General features: G+C 42.2%; 2 protein-coding genes across 2 annotated transcripts; both read right to left on the reverse strand.

Moving 5' to 3' along the window:
* Positions 1–16,478: 16,478 nt before the first annotated feature.
* LOC306740258 (polyubiquitin-like) lies at positions 16,479–17,351 on the reverse strand. The gene is made up of 2 exons (XM_079222361.1): positions 17,301–17,351; positions 16,479–17,199 (listed from the first exon to the last, which is right to left on the reverse strand). Exon 2 carries the CDS (start codon positions 17,185–17,187, stop codon positions 16,714–16,716), a length of 474 nt encoding a protein of 157 aa, XP_079078487.1. The 5' UTR covers positions 17,188–17,199; positions 17,301–17,351; the 3' UTR covers positions 16,479–16,713.
* A 355-nt stretch (positions 17,352–17,706) lies between these two features.
* Positions 17,707–20,192, reverse strand: gatc (glutamyl-tRNA amidotransferase subunit C). The gene is made up of 5 exons (XM_079222352.1): positions 19,885–20,192; positions 19,740–19,790; positions 18,568–18,737; positions 18,330–18,433; positions 17,707–17,939 (listed from the first exon to the last, which is right to left on the reverse strand). Exons 1-5 carry the CDS (start codon positions 20,080–20,082, stop codon positions 17,869–17,871), a joined length of 594 nt encoding a protein of 197 aa, XP_079078478.1. The 5' UTR covers positions 20,083–20,192; the 3' UTR covers positions 17,707–17,868.
* Positions 20,193–21,738: the final 1,546 nt, after the last annotated feature.

The raw sequence follows: 21,738 nt of genomic DNA on the forward strand, positions 1-21,738 counted from the left end.
TGTGAGACGGAAAGGGAGTTGGCGCAGCCTGCCTGGGTGGGGGAGCGAACCCAGCTGGTGAGGGCTGCCACTTTGAGAGATGAGAGGCAAGACAAGCCAAGACCAAGAGTCTGCTGGGGGTGTGGCCAGCCTGGCCACCTGGTCCGACACTGCCCCCGTTCCACCGCGAACAAGGGCAACGAGCCGGGAACGCTGTCCCAGCCCCCTCTAATTAACGAAGCTACGCAGCCGTCTGACCAAATAGGGGCAACCAGACCACCGGAGGATTTTGATGGTCAACTAGAGCGACTTGTGGTGCTGGGTCGATCCTGGATAGGAGACTGTTGGTATGCACCGCTCACCATTGGAGGGACATGCTGCTCTGCACTGGTAGACACAGGTTCATCAGCAACCCTGGTGAGGCCCCATGTGGTGACAAATGGAACTGATATTTTTCCCACTATAGTGAAACTGCAGTCAGTCACCGGTAGGGATGGGTATCGTTTGGGTTTTTTCCGATACCGGTGCTAAACCGATACTTTTATATTTTTATTTATTTATTTATTTTTTCTTCAAATTGAACAATATTATTAACTGTTTAAAGTATACTATAGATATAAATAAATAAGTACATACAAAACACACTTCAAACTACAGCTTCAAACCTTTTAACTTAACGTGGCCTGATGGGACTGGTGCAACAGAACTCAGAAACTGTTGGATTCTACAAACTGTTGCTTTACTGGACTACACGTCATCAGTAATGTCAACTGGAGAGATTTGTTCCATCAAGCCGAGGACGGACGTTCAAAAGCTCGTGCTCGTGTCTCCAGCGATCTCTGTGTGCGCGCACTGTGTGTGTGTGAGCGCTGGAAGCCCCGCCCCCTCGAGCCCCGCTCTGCATGCAGGCGGACAGAGAGCAGAGCAGCAAGTGTGCTCTGATCCGCGCTATTTTAATGATCGTTTTTAGCGTGCGGGCACCTTGCTACCTTTTTAGTATCTATATACCGTGCAACTTTACAGAATAGTGTAAAAAAAAAAAGTATTTAAATCGGCTCAGGCACCGAAATCTGCGTTGCTTTTCGGTCCGGTAGGTACCGGACGTGTTGGAACCGGTGCCAGACTGGCACCGGTTCTCGGTACCCAACCCTAGTCACCGGGGAGCAAACTCCCATGGTTGGGGAAGCAATAGTGACTCTGGGGCTGGGGGAAAAGTCTATCCGCTGCCCGGTGTGGGTTGCTAACCTGGAGGACTGTACACTGGGACTGGATATTCTCGGGGCTTTGGACTGTGTCATCAACACAAAGAGAGGAACTCTCACGTTCCCTGATGGCCATGTCATCCAGATGTGGCGCCAGCCACCCCAGTCTGGCTGTGTTGCGACCCACACGGTTGCCACACTGACGGCTGAGACAACAAATTATGCTGCCCCTAGCTGCATCCCTTCAAATGAGCTACCCACACTGCCCTCCACCCTGCCAGCTGCTGAGTTGCACCCATCCCCAGCCTCTGTCCAGCCAGCTGCAAGTCCACACACACAGGTAACAAACGCCTCTCCATGTGACGACCGTGAAAGAGTCTTGGCAGTGAGGGAGGTCTGGCAGACAATCTGTGGTGGTCTGACTCCTAGCGAACAAGATCTGTTGTGGCAGCTGCTTCTTGAGTTCAAGGACTGTTTTTCAATGTCGGAGGACAATGTGGGCCGCACAGATCTCATCCAGCATTACATCGAAACAGGAGATGCACGGCCGATTAGGATGAGACCTCGACGCCACCCACTGGCCAGGCAGGACAAAGCCCTGCAAGAGATGCAGCGAGCGGGAATCATCGAGCCTTCCACCAGCCCCTGGGCCTCGGCGATCGTCATGGTCCCCAAAAAGCAGAAGGAGGCGTGGCGTTTCTGTGTGGACTTCAGGGCCCTCAACAAAGTGACAAAAAAGGACTCCTGCCCCCTTCCACGCATCGACGAGGCCCTCGACACGGTGGTAGGGTCAGCCTGGTGCTCCTCTTTGGACCTGCGGAGCGGGTATTGGCAGGTCCCTCTAAGCCCTGAAGCTAGGGCCAAAACTGCCTTCATCACTAATGGGGGCTTGTGGCAGTTTAAAGTCCTTCCGTTTGGCCTCTGCAATGCTCCTGCCACGTTCGAGAGACTAATGGACAGGGTACTCGCGGGTATCCCTCGGCAGGAGTGTGTTGTGTACCTGGACGACATACTGGTGCATGGTGACTCCTTCCAGGCGGCTCTCGAGGCTCTGAGGCGGGTGCTGGAGAGAGTGGCAGCAGCAGGTCTAAAGCTGCACCCACAGAAATGCTCCTTCATGCAACGGGAGGTCACATTTCTGGGGCACAAGCTTGGGGGTGGCGGTGTCGGCACCATGGATGATAAAGTGCAAACGGTGAAGGATTGGCCTACCCCCAGCACTGTGCAGGACCTGAAAAGCTTCCTGGGCCTGGCCTCCTACTATAGAAAGTTTGTGAGGGGTTTTTCCTGCATAGCTGTACCACTGTTCCGCCTGCTGCAAAAAGGGGTGGTGTTTGATTGGACAGAGGAGTGCCATGCAGCTTTCACTTCACTGCAGAGAGCCCTCGTGGAGGCCCCAGTCCTCTCACCGCCTGACCCCACCCTGCCTTTTATCCTCGACATGAACGCCAGTAATGCAGGCGCAGGTGCTGTGCTGGCCCAAGTAACTCCTGAAGGAGAGAGAGTGGTGGCGTATCACAGCAGACAGTTTAACAAGGCTGAACGCAGCTACTGTGTCACGAGACGGGAGCTGCTTGCTATGGTCTGTGCCATCCAACATTTCAGATATTACCTTGGGGCCCTCCACTTCACAGTCCGGACCGACCACTCTGCCTTAAAGTGGCTCATGTCTTTTAAGGAGCCAGAAGGCCAGCTGGCACGCTGGATTGAGGAGCTACAGGCGTATGATTTCACTGTGGTCCACAGACCGGGGGCATGCCACGGAAATGCTGATGCGCTTTCACGCCGGCCTTGCAGCGCTGATGGCTGCAACTACTGTGAGAAAAGAGAGGCGCAGGAAGAAGAGCGGCTGCAACCTGATGTGAAATGTGCTGCCGTGGGACCGGTGGGCACGCCAGCAGGCCATGGACTGACAGCTGTGGACTCAGCAGAGTGGGGGTGCAAACAGGAAGAGGATGTCAACATAAGGCCAGTGCTCGCTTGGGTGGGATCCCAACAGCGACCACCTTGGGGAGAGGTTACCATGTGTTCTCGAGCCACAAAGGGACTCTGGTCAATTTTTCAAGCCCTGCGACTGCGTGATGGTGTACTGCAGGGGGGTGGAAAGAGCCGGCGACTGGAGAGACACAGTTGCAAGTGGTGGTGCCCAGGGCTCTGAGAGAGACAGTTCTCCGGGCAATGCATGGAGCTCCGGGATCTGGTCACTTCGGCGTTACGAAGACCCTCCATCGCCTCCGCCAGGGGTTCTACTGGGGCCAACATAGGCGGCATGTGGAGGACTACTGCCGCCGCTGCGACAGCTTCACAGCGCCTGGGCCCCTTTGGGGCCCCTGAAGTCATCCACACAGATCAGGGCAGAAACTTTGAGTCCCGTGTCTTCGCCACCATGTGTGACAAACTGGGATCCCACAAGACCCGCACTACACCCCTCCATCCACAGAGCGATGGGCTGGTCGAGAGATTCAACCGCACGCTGGCACAGCAGCTGGCCATAGTGGCAGCTAAACATCAACGCGACTGGGACGACCACATGCCTCTTGTACTGATGGCTTACAGGTCTGCTGTGCAGGACTCCACTTCCTGCTCTCCTGCCCTTCTCATGCTCGGCAGAGAAATCCGGACGCCAGGGGAGATGATGATGGGGGAACCTCCTGACGCCTCTTTCTCTTGTCACTACAAGCTGTTTGGTTCATTTGAAGTTGCTCTCAAACGCTTGACACCCACAATATTTGCACCGTCCGTGTAGGTAACATACACCGGTTGTGAGCAGATCATCACAACATAGGATGAGCCATATTTGCTACGATAGCAAAGCCAGGTATATTCTTTTATATTCACAATAGACATGAAGCGCATTAGAGTTACTAGCACATTCAGAACTACAGTTTTTTCCTCAGTGACAAATGAAACTCCAATGTTGTCAATGCTGATTTGTAGGGCTGCAACAACGAATCGATAAAATCGATAAAAATTGATTATCAAAAGTGTTGGCAACAAATTTCATTATCGATTCGTTGTGTCGCGCGATTATTACGCCGGGTAATAAGTCGCGGAGCAGAGCAACTGGCCGGCCAGCGTTTCTGAGATTGGAGTGAGACACGAGAAAAGCTGAGGTCGTTCTGATCAATTACAGTAAAAAGGGCTCACCTTTGGTGGATGTAAAGCATAGATGTGTATGTTTTTAGTGTTAGTCCATTTTGTTGTTTTAATTAACAGCTCAGGGATGTTCAAGGAGCAACCTGTTTGTGCACTTTCTGAAGATGTTTTGCAATGTTACTTCTGTTTTTGAATAAAGGGTTGGAAATGAACGCTTTTTTGATAAAAACATTTTTTTATCCGATTCATCGATTAATCGAAAAAATAATCAACCGATTAATCGATTATTAAAATAATCGTTAGTTGCAGCCCTACTGATTTGTATTAATATTGTATACCTCTAAGGTATACAATATATTGATTGATAATATCTCTTTTTGCAGTTTCTGTTTTTGCTGAAGAATTAATAAAACATTACTTAAACTATTATTTGACTTCACATTCTCTATTGCTGGTGTATTTCTCAATTCAGATAAGACATATTGCTGTAATTATTTATTCAAGGATATGTTGTAATTGATGAATGTAAATATTCATATACACATACAAAACAGCACAGTGCACAAAGAGAAATACAATAAAAGTGCAATAACTCAATGAAAATGACTCATGAATGCCCACATGATTGATCCCTCTATAAAAACTGTTTAAGCTTGAGTTTGAAATGATCCACAACACATCATGCATGATATTGTACTTTAGTGGTATATTCCTAAACAAAAGTAATAAACCAAATTACCACAAAACCAACTGAAACGCAGAATAGGTCTGTAAACCTTAAGCAGTTTGCACACTTCGCCAGGTTGGCAATCCACCCCGACCCTTGTCATGTAGCCAATTTGCGGCAAAGTTACACCAATGCATTGTGAAATCTGAGGTGAGGACCAATTCAAACCAGACCTCCAATGCCTTCTCCTGTATAGCAAACAATGATATAATCTTGCGTCACTCTTCTCTGGTGCACTGTTTTTCTTTTTGTTTGTTTTGCACAAACAAAACAACAAAAAGGCAAAATATCTTAATATAGGTTGTGAGGGGAGAAAAAGTCCAAATTGTTGACAGATAGGAGGATAATGAATGTTAATTTATCATTTGTAAAAGTTATAATTTAAATAGTACACAATAAAATATAAGTTGAACAATCCTTTAACCCCTTATTGACTGAATTTATTTGCAATTATTTGTGTTTGTTGCTTTCATACAGATGCTAAATTAAGTGGAGATTGTAAATTTTAATATAGCACATAGAATAGATGAAAATTTAGGTATGATGCAAATTAGCGACATTAAGCACATTAGGTATAATTGGGCATAATAGTAAATGAACACATTTTCCAATGTCAGGTATGTAGATTATTTATCAAAAGCAGTTTGAAACATTGAATTTTTAACATTGCACTTTGTATTACATTTTTAATATGTGAATATGTAAATACAAAACAAAACTCAGTGGAAGCCTGATTTGAAGTCCACCAGCTCGCTTCCCATAGAAAGTGGTTGTGTCCATTTTGTTCTGCCAAAAAATAAAGGGCAGACATTGCATTTATATATATATATATATTTTGAGGATGACACCGGATTCTGTCGCGAAAATCCATGAGGTCTGAGGACTTGACTTCCGGTTTCGTCAACCGGATGTAGTTTCCGCTCCGCCCACAAAATGCCGGCAAAATTCATCCAATACGATCCTTGGTATGTGTAAACAATGCAGCAACAGGCGATAGAGGGATACGCACGTCACCTTGGTTGCATTAAGACCGGAAGAGGTTTGATGCAAATTCGCGACAACCGTCAACAAGGGGTTTTAACAAAACCACTAAAACTAAGATAAATATAAACATCTACGTATATATATTTGTCTAACACGGTGGTTAAATGGATACATGGTCCGCTTGACCCACGAGAGCTCCGGGTTCGAAACCCAGGTACCTGTCCGGTATATCGGAGGTCCTGCAAAATCAGACATGTGCGCGGGATGCAAGTGCGATCAGTGGTCCTGGTGGCTGCACTACAGCTGTGTTAGGCCGTGTTGGAGTGCAGGTTAACTGTACTCCAGCTAGAATTTTTTTTTTTTTTTTTTTCCTTCCTTTCTTTCATATCCGGTTGCTCAGTTAAGGAGAAACAATTGTCATAATGCATGCAATTAAGAGAGGTTCATAAGATTTGGAGATAAAGTTGATACTATAATTCACTAGTTTGATAATGAAGTTGAACAATCCTTTATTATAATTCACTAATTAATTGAGCACACATTATATGCAACTTTATTAAGCCTGCAGAGAATTCAGTCCATAGCACAACAACATTTTTTATATCTAAATAAAAGAAATATATATCAACTGAGCATATCGGATATCGTAAAAACAACAACAACACAGTGCTGTGTTGGGTGCCATCGCCACGAGAGATCTCTGTATCCTCGGGCTGTGTGGATTTCAACCCATATTCTATCTCAACTATATAAACAATACCGCTGAATAAAACACTTCAGACAGACAGGTGCAAAGAAAAACATGCAAAAAGACAAAACATGATTTATATCAAGAATAAATCCTAAAAACGCTCATGTCCTTAAAAAATGAAATGACTGTCGTTTACAGTAGTTACGACGGCGTGCTCTTGTTTCCGTCTTTACGGTAACCAGAAAGAGAATCCCAGCCTGTGATTGGACGAGCGGCCAAGTTCCTCGACACGGCGTTGTGCGCCTCCTCACTCACCCTGCTGCGTCTCTGGCAGCCGTTAAAGGACAAACCAAGCGGTCAGACGACAGCATTTATTCAGCAAGCCCCCTGGAGAAATATGCTTTATTACCAGAAACCTATGCCACGGGAGTAACTGCAGTATCATATTACTTAGGAAGCAGGTAAGCCGAGTCGCTGTTCTCTTAAAACACTTAAGAAACTTTCCGTTTCTGAGCGGGCAATGAGCGTGAGTGGGTTAGGGGAGGTCCGGATGAATGACAGCATGCAAATCATCAGGCTATCATCCGGTGTAACGTTACTGTCTCCGTTTAACAAACGGTGAACCTGAACCGGTGCTCGGATAACGACACGGCTCGGTCCGTTTTAGTTGTAAGCTAGCGTCTTTTAGCAGGTGCTGGAGGCTAATATTAATCAGGCTAGCTTACAGTTGTTGTTGTTGTTGTCGTACATACGTATTGAGTTGTTGTGCTCACAGTTAGCAGTAACATTCCCTCCTACCAGCATCTCCAAACTGAAGATGTAAATATGTATTTAATCCCTTTGAGTTGTGCAGTAAGCGCAATGAGAACATGGACATGAGACATAACTGATAAGACCAACGGGTTTTCTGTCCGGATGTTAGTACGCAGCAGTGTCAGGTGTTGCCTGAATCTAACTGCTGCAAATGGGCGTTGATACTCAACAATGTTAATAATGAGAGAAACAAATAGATGGACAAGTCCTTGAAACAACTGCGAGTGAAGCTGCACCCACAGTCACCTTGAGGGAACATAACTACTTGTACTCCAGTACTGAAGCTGTTGCTTCACACCAGTATACTCTACTGGTAAACTTCCCCTCATAGACCATAGAAAGCTTGCACATGAATCTGTGTGTGTTGGTGTGATTGGTTGCTTGTTAGACTGTAGTAGTACAAGAGCAATGGCTTTCTGTCTTTCCACTTCTTTAAATGCAGACACTGTTTGCACACATTATTTCTATATTAAGAGTACTTCCAGAAACAGTAATGCAATACTTTGTATCCCTGTTTTCCTCATGAGTATTAAAACATTTACTAGTACCTAATATTCGTATGAGACATGCTTTTATTTCTAATTCATTCCCTCAGGCTCCATGTGTTCTAGAAACGAGATGGAAGCAGAAGTAGACGTTAATATGACAAAAAAAAAATTATCAAATCAACAGAGCATTCAAATGTGTTGATTGTTGGCGCTGTTCATAAGGTCTTACACTTTGGTACAGCTTTGATGCGGCTTTGAAGGCAGTGTTTCCTGGACATGTCGTTGTAAGCCAAGACTCAGCTGGCTCTGCTTGTACTTTCTTTCATCAGATATTCTGGTCAAAGAAAGTCGGTGCATGATCACACCACAGTGTGACCTCTTAAACTGTTGTTTTCCAAGTTCAGGCGAATGTAAAAATCACATTCATGGTTTGCTAGGAACTCTTTAAGGTCAGTGATAATTTATAAACTATCTTCGTTGCGCATCGTGATTCAACACAGAGATTGACGTAAACAAATAATGGTGGCTACAAGCACTATTAGCTGTGGCATGATTCGGCCACTAAACTACAAAAATCTAAATTAGAAACTGCATGTGACAACGGTCACGTTGCTGTTCCCCACATAACTTGCTTACAGGTTCAGTTGCATTTCCTCTGGGTCAGGTCTTGACTTTAAGGAAGGCCAAAAGCTGTTTGGGCTGGACAATAGAAGTCCTTTAAAACCAGGGCCGGAGCAAAAATTCTGAAATTTCAACCTTTGATATTCTACAAGTATTTTAATCAGGGAGGATTACCTCTTCAACAGATCAATGATCAAAGGGAGGAGGGAAAAAATAAGATGCCAGAGGGGACTATTTATGTGATTTCAAGCACTGGAATTAAAATGTAAATTGCTGTTATAATGGGTCTTAGAGTGGTTATTTCTAGTTTAAATTGAAAACCATTTATAGTGAGCATATCCAAGTAAACTAAAGTGGAGTGTCTTGAAATGTACAAAAAAAGAAAAAAAGACAGCAGAATTCTGCACATATTTCAACCCACGCTGTCATCCTTTTTCCAGGTGATGCCTTCATATGTCAGTCATGGATGGAAAGTCAAGAAGCCCTTTTCTGAATTGCTTCCTGAAGTGGATGCTCAGGGTGAGCAGAGGGACTTGAGTGGTAAAAAGAGTCATTTCAAGCAGTATGAAATAGAACAATAAGAGTGAAAAAGATACAGAAGACAGCAGCTTCTTTTAGCTGTGAACGATAAAGAGATGATAGGGTACGCTGGATAGGTTTGGAGGTCTAACACATATAATTTAGCACTGAGAGAAGATGGTGCATTATTACTTCATGGACACACATTTTGTCTCCTCCTCCTCTTTCTCCCCCACTGATCCCCTTTTCCTTCTCCTCTCAGCTGTGGTCTTCCTTGAGCGCATCTTGACCTTTAACCCCATGGATCGGCTGACAGCTGAAGCGGCGCTATCCCACCCGTTCCTCCAGCAGTAATCCTGTCCGGAGGACGAACCCACCTCATCGCATCCCTTCCGCATCGAGGACGAACTGGAGGACAGCCTCGTCACCGAGCAGTGCCTCAGCAACAGTCAGGCCTCCAGCATCCACTGGGAGAGGTGTGTAGATAATTGTTGTTTGCTGGAACAGAAAAGTCTTGCAAAGCACAATGAGACACCTATTATACAATAAATAATCATATTCGATTGAATAAACTGCACATCCAAGTTATTATAAGATTATTATTAATACTTAATTTCTGCCCGTCTGCAGGTACGAGAACAGCTCCTCAACAGATGTGTCCTGGCAGCAGTCAGGCGGGAGGTGTCACTGCATGCCCCCTGGCCACGTGACTTCTGACCTGGGAGACACGACATAGGATGAGGAGGTGCAGAGAGACGCCCGGGCCAGTTCCACCGCACTGTTAGAGGAGGCGCAGGTTGGATAATAAGCTTTGTTATTTCCCCCCATACCGATTGATTTACCTAATCATTATCTTTTTTTAATATAAAGAATACTTTTTCTATACTAGTAACAAACTAGAATGAGTCAAAGCACTTAAACACACAACATGCATATGTCCTCCTCACCTTTTTTTTTCACCTTCTCCATCCCCACTACAGGTCGATCCACGTAAGTATTCCCACAGCAGCTCAGCTGAACGCTTCCTGGAAAACTCTCACTCCTCTCCTGTGGTTTGGCGTACGGGGAACTAGACTGTGGCCGCTCCTGTTCCGTTTGAGCTAACGTTACTGTTAGCGAAGAGCCCCGTTGCAATACTGTGAACACTCAAGCAATACACCTGCAAGTTAAGGAAACCAACGTCTGCGAGTCGTTACTGCGGACAATACTGTTCCAATATCAAAGTTTCCACGAACATGTTTGGTAACCAGTGTTGGGGGTAACGAGTTACAAAGTAACGCATTACACTCAAAATATTGGTAACTACACTACTTTACTAGACCTCAGTAACGCGCGTTCCTGCGTTACTCCAGCCATTTTTACCAGTCCGAAAAGTTCTCTTTTAGCGGCGCGCGAGTCACACGACACTTCCTGCATGAACAGTCTATCACAGAACTCCGATCTGAGTGATTTGAGTGACGTAGCTGCTGGTGAGTAGAAGGAGGGAAGCGGGGAATGGATGAGACGGAGACGGAGAGCCCGGATCCAACTGGGAGGTTCTCTCCAGGTTCCCTAGGATTAAGGATATTGCAAAGTAATACAACACTCCAATACCATCAAGTGCACCTGTCTGTAATGACGTGGAGCTTCTAATGAGGACCAAGACACGTCTGGTATGAACGGAATCACTTTACTGGTGAACTGCAGTATTACAACTGTTAAAGCGATTGAGAATGCGCTCTTGCACCAGACATGTATATATTTTCCACACGTAACATCAAGATTAGTTAGCGTCAACAAGCAAGTATCACTGTACTTTATGCCTTCAAAGTAAAAGCACTTCCTGTTTACATGCTCTTCACAATAAGAGTAAATCATATAATAAAACAAGTTACAACACTGTGGAAAGGCTTTTCAGCCTGGGCAGTATTGTTCTGACCCCAAGGAGGAACAGGCTGTCGGATAAAAGATTGCAGAGACTTTTACTCATGCGATACAATCGCTATTTTGAAGGGTTAGGGAATAGAGAAAAATGATGAACTTCATAGGATATAGTGCACTTTCTGTTTATTTAGGCAATGATGAAGTGGATTTTCTGTTTATTTAATTCCATTTTCTGTTTCTATTTTTTGGGTTAAGTGCATTTCTGTTTCTATTTTATGGGGAAAAAGTGCCATTAATTTTTCTATTTTTCTTAAACCACTACAATGATTCCTATAACAAGCTGGTTTTGTTCTTAGGAGTCGGCCCCCATTTGGTTTAGTGGGGTCTCATGTTTCCAAAAGCCTGTTTTCAATGTGTTATGCTGTTTGACCTGAATGTCCCCACCATACACAGCCTCTTGTATCCTGTTGTTTGTGGATTTTAAAGTGAGGCATATTTCTTTGGTCAGACAGTGTGAACAGGGTTAATGTTCGTTCAAGTTAATGGCTGAGTTTTATATGCCATTTTGTTTGACATGTTTACAATTACAATACACTATGTGGAAAGGTTAAGAGATGCCCTTTATTGAACATTGAAAATAAAGTGATGAAAGGGCCATGATGTTTGTCCATGTATCTTTGTGGTTAATTTGGACATTTGCTTAAAAAAATGGAAAGTAAAGTAACTAGTAGTGAAGTTACTTTTCAAATGTAGTAACTAGTAAAGTAATCTAGTTACAATTTTCAGAAGTAACTAGTAACTTGTAACTAGTTACTTTTTCTGAGTAACTACCCCAACACTGGTGACAGGCTATCAGTCGTGACAGGGTGGATTTACGACAGCTTAATTATTCCAATGAGGGATAATGGTTATCACGAAGGTGGTTTACAAATGTCTCTGTTAAAACTCTTCTGGTATGGACCCTGCCCCCGGCGACAGGAAGTGACATGCAGATTTGAAATGACCATAACTGATGAATTTGGCTATCAATGTACTTCCTATGTATTCTGAACGCTAAGAAGCTGAGCTTGCCAATGGTATGCAGTAGATTACTGTAATAATTTAGCCAAAGGGCATTTTGATTTCTGAAACATTTATTGATAAAAAAAGAAGACAAAAAGGACCAGACGGACTGTCATAATTACAGATGTAATACTTAATATTTAAACCTCTAATACTACTACTACTACTAAATGCATTGTCAATACCTAAGTGTCTTGTGAAATAAAAAAATAATTCAATAAAACATTGAGAGACACTTTTCTGTCTTGTGCGATTATAACATATTTATAAAGACACAATATATTTTTCAGTGGTAGGCAATTATCAGTGCAAATTCCTGCAGTTGTCAGAAACTTTGTTCATTGAGAGGGCATGTGATGAGATAAATGTAATAGGAATTTCCAATAAATGTCCTGTCAAGTTTTAAACTATGTTTCATTTCTATATTTAATATTTTGGAGTTCCTCATGACTTTGCATCATGTTCTTTTCTTGTATTTTGTTGCCTCAGGTAGTTTATTTTTTGCTGAAAGAGCCCCTTTCTATGGTGTAAGAGCCATTTTGTTATTATTTCATTTTGTTTAACCTTACACCACTTGGGGGGTAGGGCTGTTGTCAATTAGGCAAAAGGTAAATATAATCAGGAGGATCAGTAGGACAGGTATTGCTGTAATGGCAAGAGCAAACAGTTTTTGAATGTGTGATAACTCATGATAACCTGTGATAATAAACATTATGATTTATTTTAGTCTACGGTTTAGTAAAATGGATTATGACAGAGAACGTCTCCACATCGTTAATTGTACGCATCTCTAAACTGAGCAAACAGCAATGTAGTGGCCTTTTTTTGATAGGCAACGGGTCACTACATATGATAACACGCATTTAGCGTGTCAACATATTGTGTACGGGCTTTTATTGTGAAGGGAAAAACGGAAGAAGTGTGGAGGAGGTTGGAGTGAAGAGGAGAGAAGAATAGAATTCCGTACACAATATAATAGCTTACAATCGCTGTATAGTAATAGTGTGATGATAATAAAAACACACAAAATATTGTAGCCTGCTGTGTATTCGTGTAGTAGTATTTGTGTAGCAACATATACAACGTAGGCTATAAAACAATCAATACATAGTCGTGACTTTAACACAATTCCAATGCTATCTTACAGCCACTGGGGGCGAACGGGGGAGAACTTGTTCAGACACGTGTTCAACAAATCCCTGTTCCGTTCTCTGGTGTCTCTTTCGATCTGCGTCTCAAATCAGCAATGTTGAATCTACTTGTATCCAATTCATCTTGCATGCTTAGTGACAGAACAACACAGGATACCACATGACAGGATAAGACAAGACGAAGCCTTGACACGAACCATCGACACGACCACGGTCAAAACCTGTTTGCTTCCCGTCCACACACTTTTTTATATGTTGTTCTACTAACTATGTCATAATCACACGATCTTCAGTGATGACTTGCATAACAGGACACCTACTTTTATGTAACACAATTAAGTAGGAAATGACATTTGGCACGCAGACTATTTATGTAGGGTACAATAGATGTCATGTGTACAGAATGAACAATTCTGTTCATTCAGTGAATATGACAGAAATGATTAATATAATGACTAGTAGGCATGATGAAAAAGTTACAACTACCAAAAATACCAGCAGCAGTGGATATAGTAGAATAATAATGATAATAGAAACAGTACGTGTATTTCCAATGCTAATAGTAATAAATAACAAGTAATAATAACAATATTAATAGCAGTAGGTGTTGGCCCGGACCAGGATCCAGATATAGCCACGGTCCATGTAAACCATGGCTGCAGTTGTCTGACAACTACTGGCACTTCTCTAAGCGCTGTCACTCCAAGAGAGGTGTGCATGTTCAGGTTTACCTGGTGGAAAGATTATTCCAGTGTTTAGCTTAGACCAACAGTGCCGTCTCCTCAAAGTAGTCTCATAATGGTTGTATAACAGTTTGACATGACATGGTAAAATATATATTTTTTTATTTTTATTAAAAAAAAGGTGGGTAAATTATACATATTATGGTATATAAATGTGATATATTATGAAGTGATTATTATTTATTTAACACATATAAAAAAACTCACATTATCTATCTATCTATCTATCTATCTATCTATCTATCTATCTATCTATCTAATAGATAGATAGATAGATAGATAGATAGATAGATAGATAGATAGATAGATAGATAGATAGATAGATAGATAGATAGATAGATAGATCGATAGATAGATAGATAGATAGATTGTCAGCTTCCCGGCGAGTGACGCTCGCTTGCCGCTGTTGAACGGCGACACGCCGCAGACACGTCGCAAACTCGTCACGCCTGCGCAGACACGCCGCAAACATGCCGCAGACACGTCGCAGTCGTCGGCGAGTCGTCGCAGACACGCCGCAGACTCGGCGGCTGGCCGACGCCTGCCGCACGCTTGCCACTGGGTGCCGGTGCCACAAGGAGGTGCTCGGCCTTACTGAGTATTGGTCAGTTTGTCTGCTTGACAATCACATTTTGCTGCAATAAAAATGATTGAAGTGAGAGGAAACTTAATCTTCTTAGATACAATATGTTGACGAAGTTTTCCTTTGGGGACAATTTGTGGTGGAAAAAAGGGAATACATCGCAATACTCAATATATCGCAGTATAAAATAGAATCGTGGGACCTCTGGTGATTCCCAGCCCTGGTAGGTACAACGTGATTAAGGTAACAAAAAAATTATTAAAAAAGAAAGAAAAGTTATAATTTTAATAGTCGTTTAAAAAATGCAATAACAATAAATTACCACAAAGAAATAAGAATAAAATTGAATATGATTGATTAATTTTGTTTTCTGTTTGCTCTTTTGTTCAAAAAATCTAATTAAAACACTTTGAATCTGTAGACTACTGCCTAATAGTCAGATTGTTGCCATTTGATGACAATTGCTCATATACTGTAAGCCTAAATAAGTATATTCATTATTTTGAACAAAGGTTCAATGTTAATTCACAAGTTTCAAAAAGTGCCCCCAATGTTTAGTGAAATACCCCTGGATTTCAGTCGGTGGGGGCAAAAATTGCCCCCTAAAAAATATGTAAATTTCCTACCCTGGTTGTTGTATAAATGCCGTGTAGACAATTTCGAAAGTATGTTGAATTTATGTTTTTAAATGTCACGAGAATTCACAGCTAGAACATTTTTACAAAAATGCGATTAACTTCGCATTCATCCTCTGCATGGAAATCAGCATCCCAGCATTTGAAGTCACTGCTCTTGCATCAAACACTCTGCAAGAAGAAAGCCTGGATCACTCCACAGCCTACAAGCTAATTGATGGTCTAATTCACACAACACAAGCATTGCGGTCTGAGGAGAAATTTGCCGACATATTTCAAGGTGCGTCAGAGAAGGCAGAGGCTCTCAACATTCCTTTACCTACTGGTGTGCCTGGTAAGGAGAAAAGGTCCCTGTTATTCATTTATTTATTCAATTTGATAATCTGAGTTAGTTTGTTAACACAAATAATATAAGTTAAAAATATCCTACTGTGTTTTTCATTTATTTATTTATTATTATTATTTTTAATGTCATAAATAATTTTGGCGATGGGTGCCCTTTTTTTTGGTTTGAGCACCTGCCCCCCAAAATGTCTGTGCACGTGCCTGCCAATCTGTATTCGGGCTAAAGGGTGGAGAGACTTTGAAAAGAAGATGAGAGGAAGTTACTGGACTGCTTTAAAGATGAATTGGAAAGTGTGGACTCCCTTCCAGTTCATCAATATCAACTTTGTGCCTGTTCAGCTATGCATTTCCCTGGCATCCCGTCATTGAACAAATCATGAGTCACATAGTGACGCTACTTAATGATTAACCCTCTCTCTTCCTGTATCTGTTTTTGCTGACAGTTCAGAGTGCTGTTTGCCAACTCGGTCACCTTCTTTTGGTACGCCTACCTTGCATCTGTGAGGAAATGAAACTTCCCTTGATTTCCTCACCGACAATTAATCTGGAGGAAACTTCACTTCACAGCATCTGGCTGTTTACTGTACTACCGTTTATATACTGGACAATAATGATCACATACAGTATAATTAATTAATTACATTTTAAGCCATTAGAATATGCTCTGTTGGATACATGAGTGTGTTTGGACAGAGAATAATACATACTTTTTTTCAAAAGTAACACAAAATTGTGTAAGATGTAATGGTAAACATGGAATTCTATGATTGAGAAAGTCTCTTAAAAACTGGAATAATGTTAATGTTAATGTTTAAATTAAAACAATGCTTCACTGTGCTCTTCTGGTTCCTTCTGGAACCTTCTGTTGTGGTCTCTACAGGGTACAGCTCCACCTCTTACCAGAGGAAATGTAGGTCAACAGGAAATGTGAGGAGACAGGCAAATTTACTATGTAAAGTTTTTTATTTGTTTTTAACAGGGTACAGTTAACATAATCCCGTGTCGTGTGTATAACACATTTTTACTGTCAAATAACAAATTAAGACTAAACACATGTTTAGGATGTTATTAAATACAATAGCCTAGGAATGTAATACTTGTTCCAGATGAAAATACAAAATAAATTAAGAAAAAAGGCATTTGAAACGTGTGATTGAATAAAATAAAGGAATGTTAAGAAAATCAACTCTAATACAGTATCAGAAGTGTCCTCAGCCTCCTCTCAGGCGCAGATTCAGGTCGATGGTGCTCATCGCTTTGACGTTGTAATCCGAGAGTTTACGTTGCGCCTCCGTCATCTCTCGGCTCTGGTGGATGAGCCTCTGCTGGCTCTCCGGGACCCCCTCTCTGCTCTGGACCCGGCTCTTGAAGTGGCCCACGGTCTCGTCGGGCTTGATGTCGTAGGTTTTCGTCTCCCCCTTTTCGGTTCTGAGGAACACCTGCATGGTCGCAGGCTGGGTGACCAGCAGGGACACCGTGGCGCCGGGCTGCAGGCCGTAGTGGCTGATGGTCTGTGAGTCGTTACTGAGATGAATGCTCGAGCCGTTTGTAAAAACCAGCTTCTGCGTCTCAGAGGGAACTCCCAGCTGCTGCTGGATCTTCATCTTCAGAGAGCCCACTGTGTCCTGGGGCTGCACGCTCAGGTGGTGGGAAGTCCCGTCCAGCGTAATGATGATTATATCCATGATGGAAGAGACCTGAAACATCATTCAATACATAAATAAGTCGAGTAGAAAACGCTATTTCCACTGCAGTACCACGGTGGGTTTCAGTACAGAGTTCAATGACAGATTCTCACCTTATGATCACTTTGGCAAATTGTTCCGGACAGCTTCAAGTCTTCAGACGATGCTTAGGATCAGCTGTGAGAGGTTTGGTCTCACCACAGTTTATATACAGTCTGCCTCAGCTGATCGACACCCTCCCCTTTTCTTAAGTTTCGTTTTCCCTTCCCTGCCCCAAACACTTTCGGTTTCTATTCTCCAAACATGACTCCGCTGCTCCCCGTTTTGATCACAACAAAGACGTGTGGTATGTTCATGAGGTCATTTCATGGCAGTCTAGTTTAAGGTGAGGCCAAATCCTTTCTGATGATTACCTGACACACACGTCATAGTCTATTTTAAGCCACAAATGTCACATGATATCACATTTTCTCTGGAAACAAAACAGAGAGGCAGCAGTAGGAATATAGTATTGCTGATTTTATTTTTTATTAATGTGAACCAACGCTAGAATGAAAACAGGACACAGTCTCCAGATCATAATGTAAATCACAAAATATAACAAAGTACTGTCATTGCATAACAAATATAAATGCATGTCCAGCATGTATTTATTTTACACAACAGAGGAGAACAAATGAGTTATAAATGTCCTAATTCAGAGTGTCTCAGCATGGTGGCCCTCTCCTCCCTCTTTGGTAGAGGGATATTTCCTGCAATGAGAAAGAACAGTAGTGTAGACACATTTACAAAATAAAACTGGATGAAAAAGGTACACCATCATTTAATGTGACATTAGATTCAACTTGGTCACTGCAGAGTAATATACTGTATATATATATATAATAAATATTATGTGTAGATATGAAAACACTAAGATAGGTACAGTATTATGAACATGGACCGGAGTTGTCGATTATTAAAAACTGCAAACAGCAGTATACATATAAATAAACTAAAGGTGACATATACAGTGAGGACGGTAGTATACATATTTATGGGAGGGGCATATATATATATATATATATATATATATATACACACACACACACACACACACACACACACACATACATATGAATGTATTCAGTTTTTTCCCTTACCTGGTGGTGCCACAAAATATTCTTCGACTGTGTTTTTGGAGAGCTGAAGCAGTTCTTCAGCGCAGTCCCCGTCCATCACGGCGTCGTCCCTCAGTTTTAATGCCCTGAATGTGCAGACAAAACATAATCACATTAATACAATAGGCTTCAGAAGAGTTGAGCTCCAGTTGTTGCTCATTTGTTATGCTATTTGGTTATAACATGTAAGATACAGTGTTTTACACTAACTGACACATACATGTCCTCCAGAACTGAATCCATTGGTTCAACCCCTGACGTGTCCAGAACATGAAGCTGATCTGCAAATCGTATAGCTTTCTCCAAACAGGCCAGTCCCTGTTTGGTGCGGAAATCCACCAAGGCCAGTCGCTCCAGTTGGTCCACCAGATCAGCAGAGAGACGAGTAGGCTGTAAAGTCAATAGTGTGCTGCTTAGAAGCGTGATAGTGTCTTTTCCCTGTTGCAGTCTTTAACTGTCAGTAAACTTTGAATACAGTTATTACATCCATTTATAACATCTAATCAGCAAACACTGTCTTCATGCCCCATAAATTGACCTCTGGTCTTTGGTCATCGCTATCATTTTGATTTGTTGACATAATTGTTTGACTTTGTCTTGATGTTCCTCAAAACAAAACAGTGAAAAAGAAAAAAGTTACAGCGTTTATAGTAAGAAAGTCCCTTTGTGTTTTACTAATGCTGTGCCGCAGCTCAACAGTGAAATGCTGTCTGCGGACACACAAAGAGGGAATTCAGTACCAGACTCTATTTGTCAAACTGTTGAAGCCTCTTCAGCTACAGATAAACCTCTGAATACATTTTGGTAAACAACAAGGAATGTGGATTTTGCCCTTCGTACAATTACATTGAAAGGAATTAGGAAGGACTTTTCTATTTGCCGGTATGAACCAAAATGTCAACCAATATTTAAAGTCTTGGTTTATGAACTTCAAGGTGTTATAAGAGACAGACTACAACGGATCTTCAGGTCTGCAGAGAGAACTATTGGTTCCAGCCTGCCCTCCATCCTGGACTTGTACATCTCCAGAGTCAGGAAGCAGGCTGGAAAGATCACTGCAGACCTCGAACACCCTGGACACAAGCTGTTCACACTCCTCCCCTCTGGGAGGCGCTACAGAGCACTGTACTCAAAACCACCAGACACAGGAACAGCTTCTTTCCACTAGCCGTCACTCTGATAAACAATTAACCAGACTCTTCCATCTGCACTACTTGCACTTTTTTGACTACTGTTGTCTTTAATGTCTTTTTTTTATATTTATCTTGTTTATTGGATATTGTGTGTAAGAGCGTGTAAGAGCCAATAAAACTGATTCTGATTCTGATAAGGTCACCAAGCCGTACAGAAACAATAATAACTGCATGGTGTTCACATTCATGAGGATATTACCGGGGGAAGCTGGTCCTCTGGTATTAGTTCCCATGTAGCAACCTCGGGTACCTATGAGAGGAGACACAGGACAAGTCAATGTTCTGCATTGGCTACAGAACAAACCGACTGCAAATCAAATAATAATCATTGACCTTTAATTCACCTTGGGGTGATGTGGTTCAGAGCTCAACAGACGCGTTACATTTGTGATGTGGCTCTGCAGGCAGCTGCTTCTTGTGTGGAGGTTCTCCACCTTTGTTACTGAGTATCCATCGTTTGTTAACAGGCTAAATGAAGGCCGCGGGATTTTCAGTGACACCGCACGGCATGTGCATTTAGCAGCGAGACTAAACAAAGACATTTTCACGACAATTAGGTGACAAGCTACGCTCGGATGTATTGCATAACTCACCCGGCGGATCAATGCTGGGGTCTAAATCATAGACTGTATATCGGTCTAAACGAGCACGAACATAGCTAACGACTTCCCGTATCGAGGACAGGGGAGGTACAAAGCTCCGGGCAAACCGAGAGGTTTAACTCCCACTTCTTTCCGCCTTCACTCATAACTCAACAGTGGTAGTAGCTGTAATTTCATGACGCGTATGGTACTTACGATTTTTAGAGCGCCCGGATAGCTCAGTCGGTAGAGCATCAGACTTTTAATCTGAGGGTCTAGGGTTCAAGTCCCTATTCGGGCGAATGCGTTTTTTAATAATGACATTAGTGGTTCATTGAAATAGTATTTAATAACTCACCAGGAGGATCAACTCTCACTTCCACGTTTCTAAAACTTGACAACTAATCACAACGGCTCAACACCATCTTTATCCATCACCTTTGAGTATCCCCAATTTTGACAATGCTGCCAATGACAGGTTGCTGAAACTGGAAAGCATAAGTAACTAAAACAGCAAAAAGAGTGAAAACTGCAGCACTGGACTGGTCCAGATTACCCCAATCTGTCAATTGCAGAGACACAGGTTGGTAACAGATCAAAACCTCAGTGCTTTCAATCATTATTCTATTCATTGGTAATTACATTGTATTCATGAATTTGAATAGGTAACATATATGATTATTTGTTACAATAAAAATACACACGTATAAAGTTACATTTAGTGAATGTTACAAATGTTACTGCATTAGTGGCATACTCTATTTATTATGTAGCTAAGCATTACATAAAACAAACTATTACGATCTTGCTTCATGCCATTCACAGTAAGTCCCTTTCTTCTCTTTTCTTTTTAAATACATTTATCACAAACTAAGTGATGTTCGACAAATAATTAACAATTGGTCAGAGTTGGTTAACCCCGGGGATTGAACCGCCTACAAGTACGTTAATGTTGGCTCTCGGTTTCGAAGCCCGGATAGCTCAGTCGGTAGAGCATCAGACTTTTAATCTGAGGGTCTAGGGTTCAAGTCCCTATTCGGGCGGAAATTGTTTTACTTTCAAATCATAGGAAATGTTGGTCAAATGCTGACCCCAGCGTACTACAATGATGATACCACTTTAAAAGTCTTATAGATATCAGTGAATTTAGTTTCACTGAGCTATGTTAACTGCTGCAGAGTACAACAAACAAAACTTGAAATGCATTTCCTGCTGAAAATGCGTTTGAATGCTGAATACTGAAATATTTGATTGCTGAACATATGGAAAAGGGAACATCTATCTGCTAAAGAAGTGTTGAAGCCCAAAAGCAAGTAAATGTGGAAAATTAAAATTACTTCCCTGAAAATAATGTTCAAGCCCAAAAGCCAAGAACTGCAATACTGAAAAACCTGGTCATTGAATTTTAAAAGGGGCACACTTGGAAGTTGAACTCATTATCTAAACAAGCTAAGAGCTGAAATACAATGCAGGAGAAGCTGGAAAGCTAAACTGTTAAACTGTAGAAGTTGTTGTTGTAGTAGAAGTTGTGGTTGTAACAGACGTTTCAAACCTGTCCTACCCTCCATCATCATGGGAAACGCGAGGTCTCTCCCTAATAAGATGGACGAGCTAACG

The sequence above is a fragment of the Taurulus bubalis genome (assembly GCF_910589615.1).
Source record: "Taurulus bubalis genome assembly, chromosome: 8".
Lineage (NCBI taxonomy): Eukaryota > Metazoa > Chordata > Actinopteri > Perciformes > Cottidae > Taurulus > Taurulus bubalis.

Bases quoted from the DNA above. Each gene is read 5' to 3' on its own strand.
- LOC306740258 (XM_079222361.1), bottom strand. From the start codon at position 17,187: ATGGATATAATCATCATTACGCTGGACGGGACTTCCCACCACCTGAGC.
- gatc (XM_079222352.1), bottom strand. From the start codon at position 20,082: ATGTCTTTGTTTAGTCTCGCTGCTAAATGCACATGCCGTGCGGTGTCA. The intron at 19,791-19,884 runs GTGAATTAAAGG...CTCCTCTCATAG, and splicing joins CTGAACCACATCACCCCAAG to GTACCCGAGGTTGCTACATG. The intron at 18,738-19,739 runs GTAATATCCTCA...TTGACTTTACAG, and splicing joins CAGAGGACCAGCTTCCCCCG to CCTACTCGTCTCTCTGCTGA.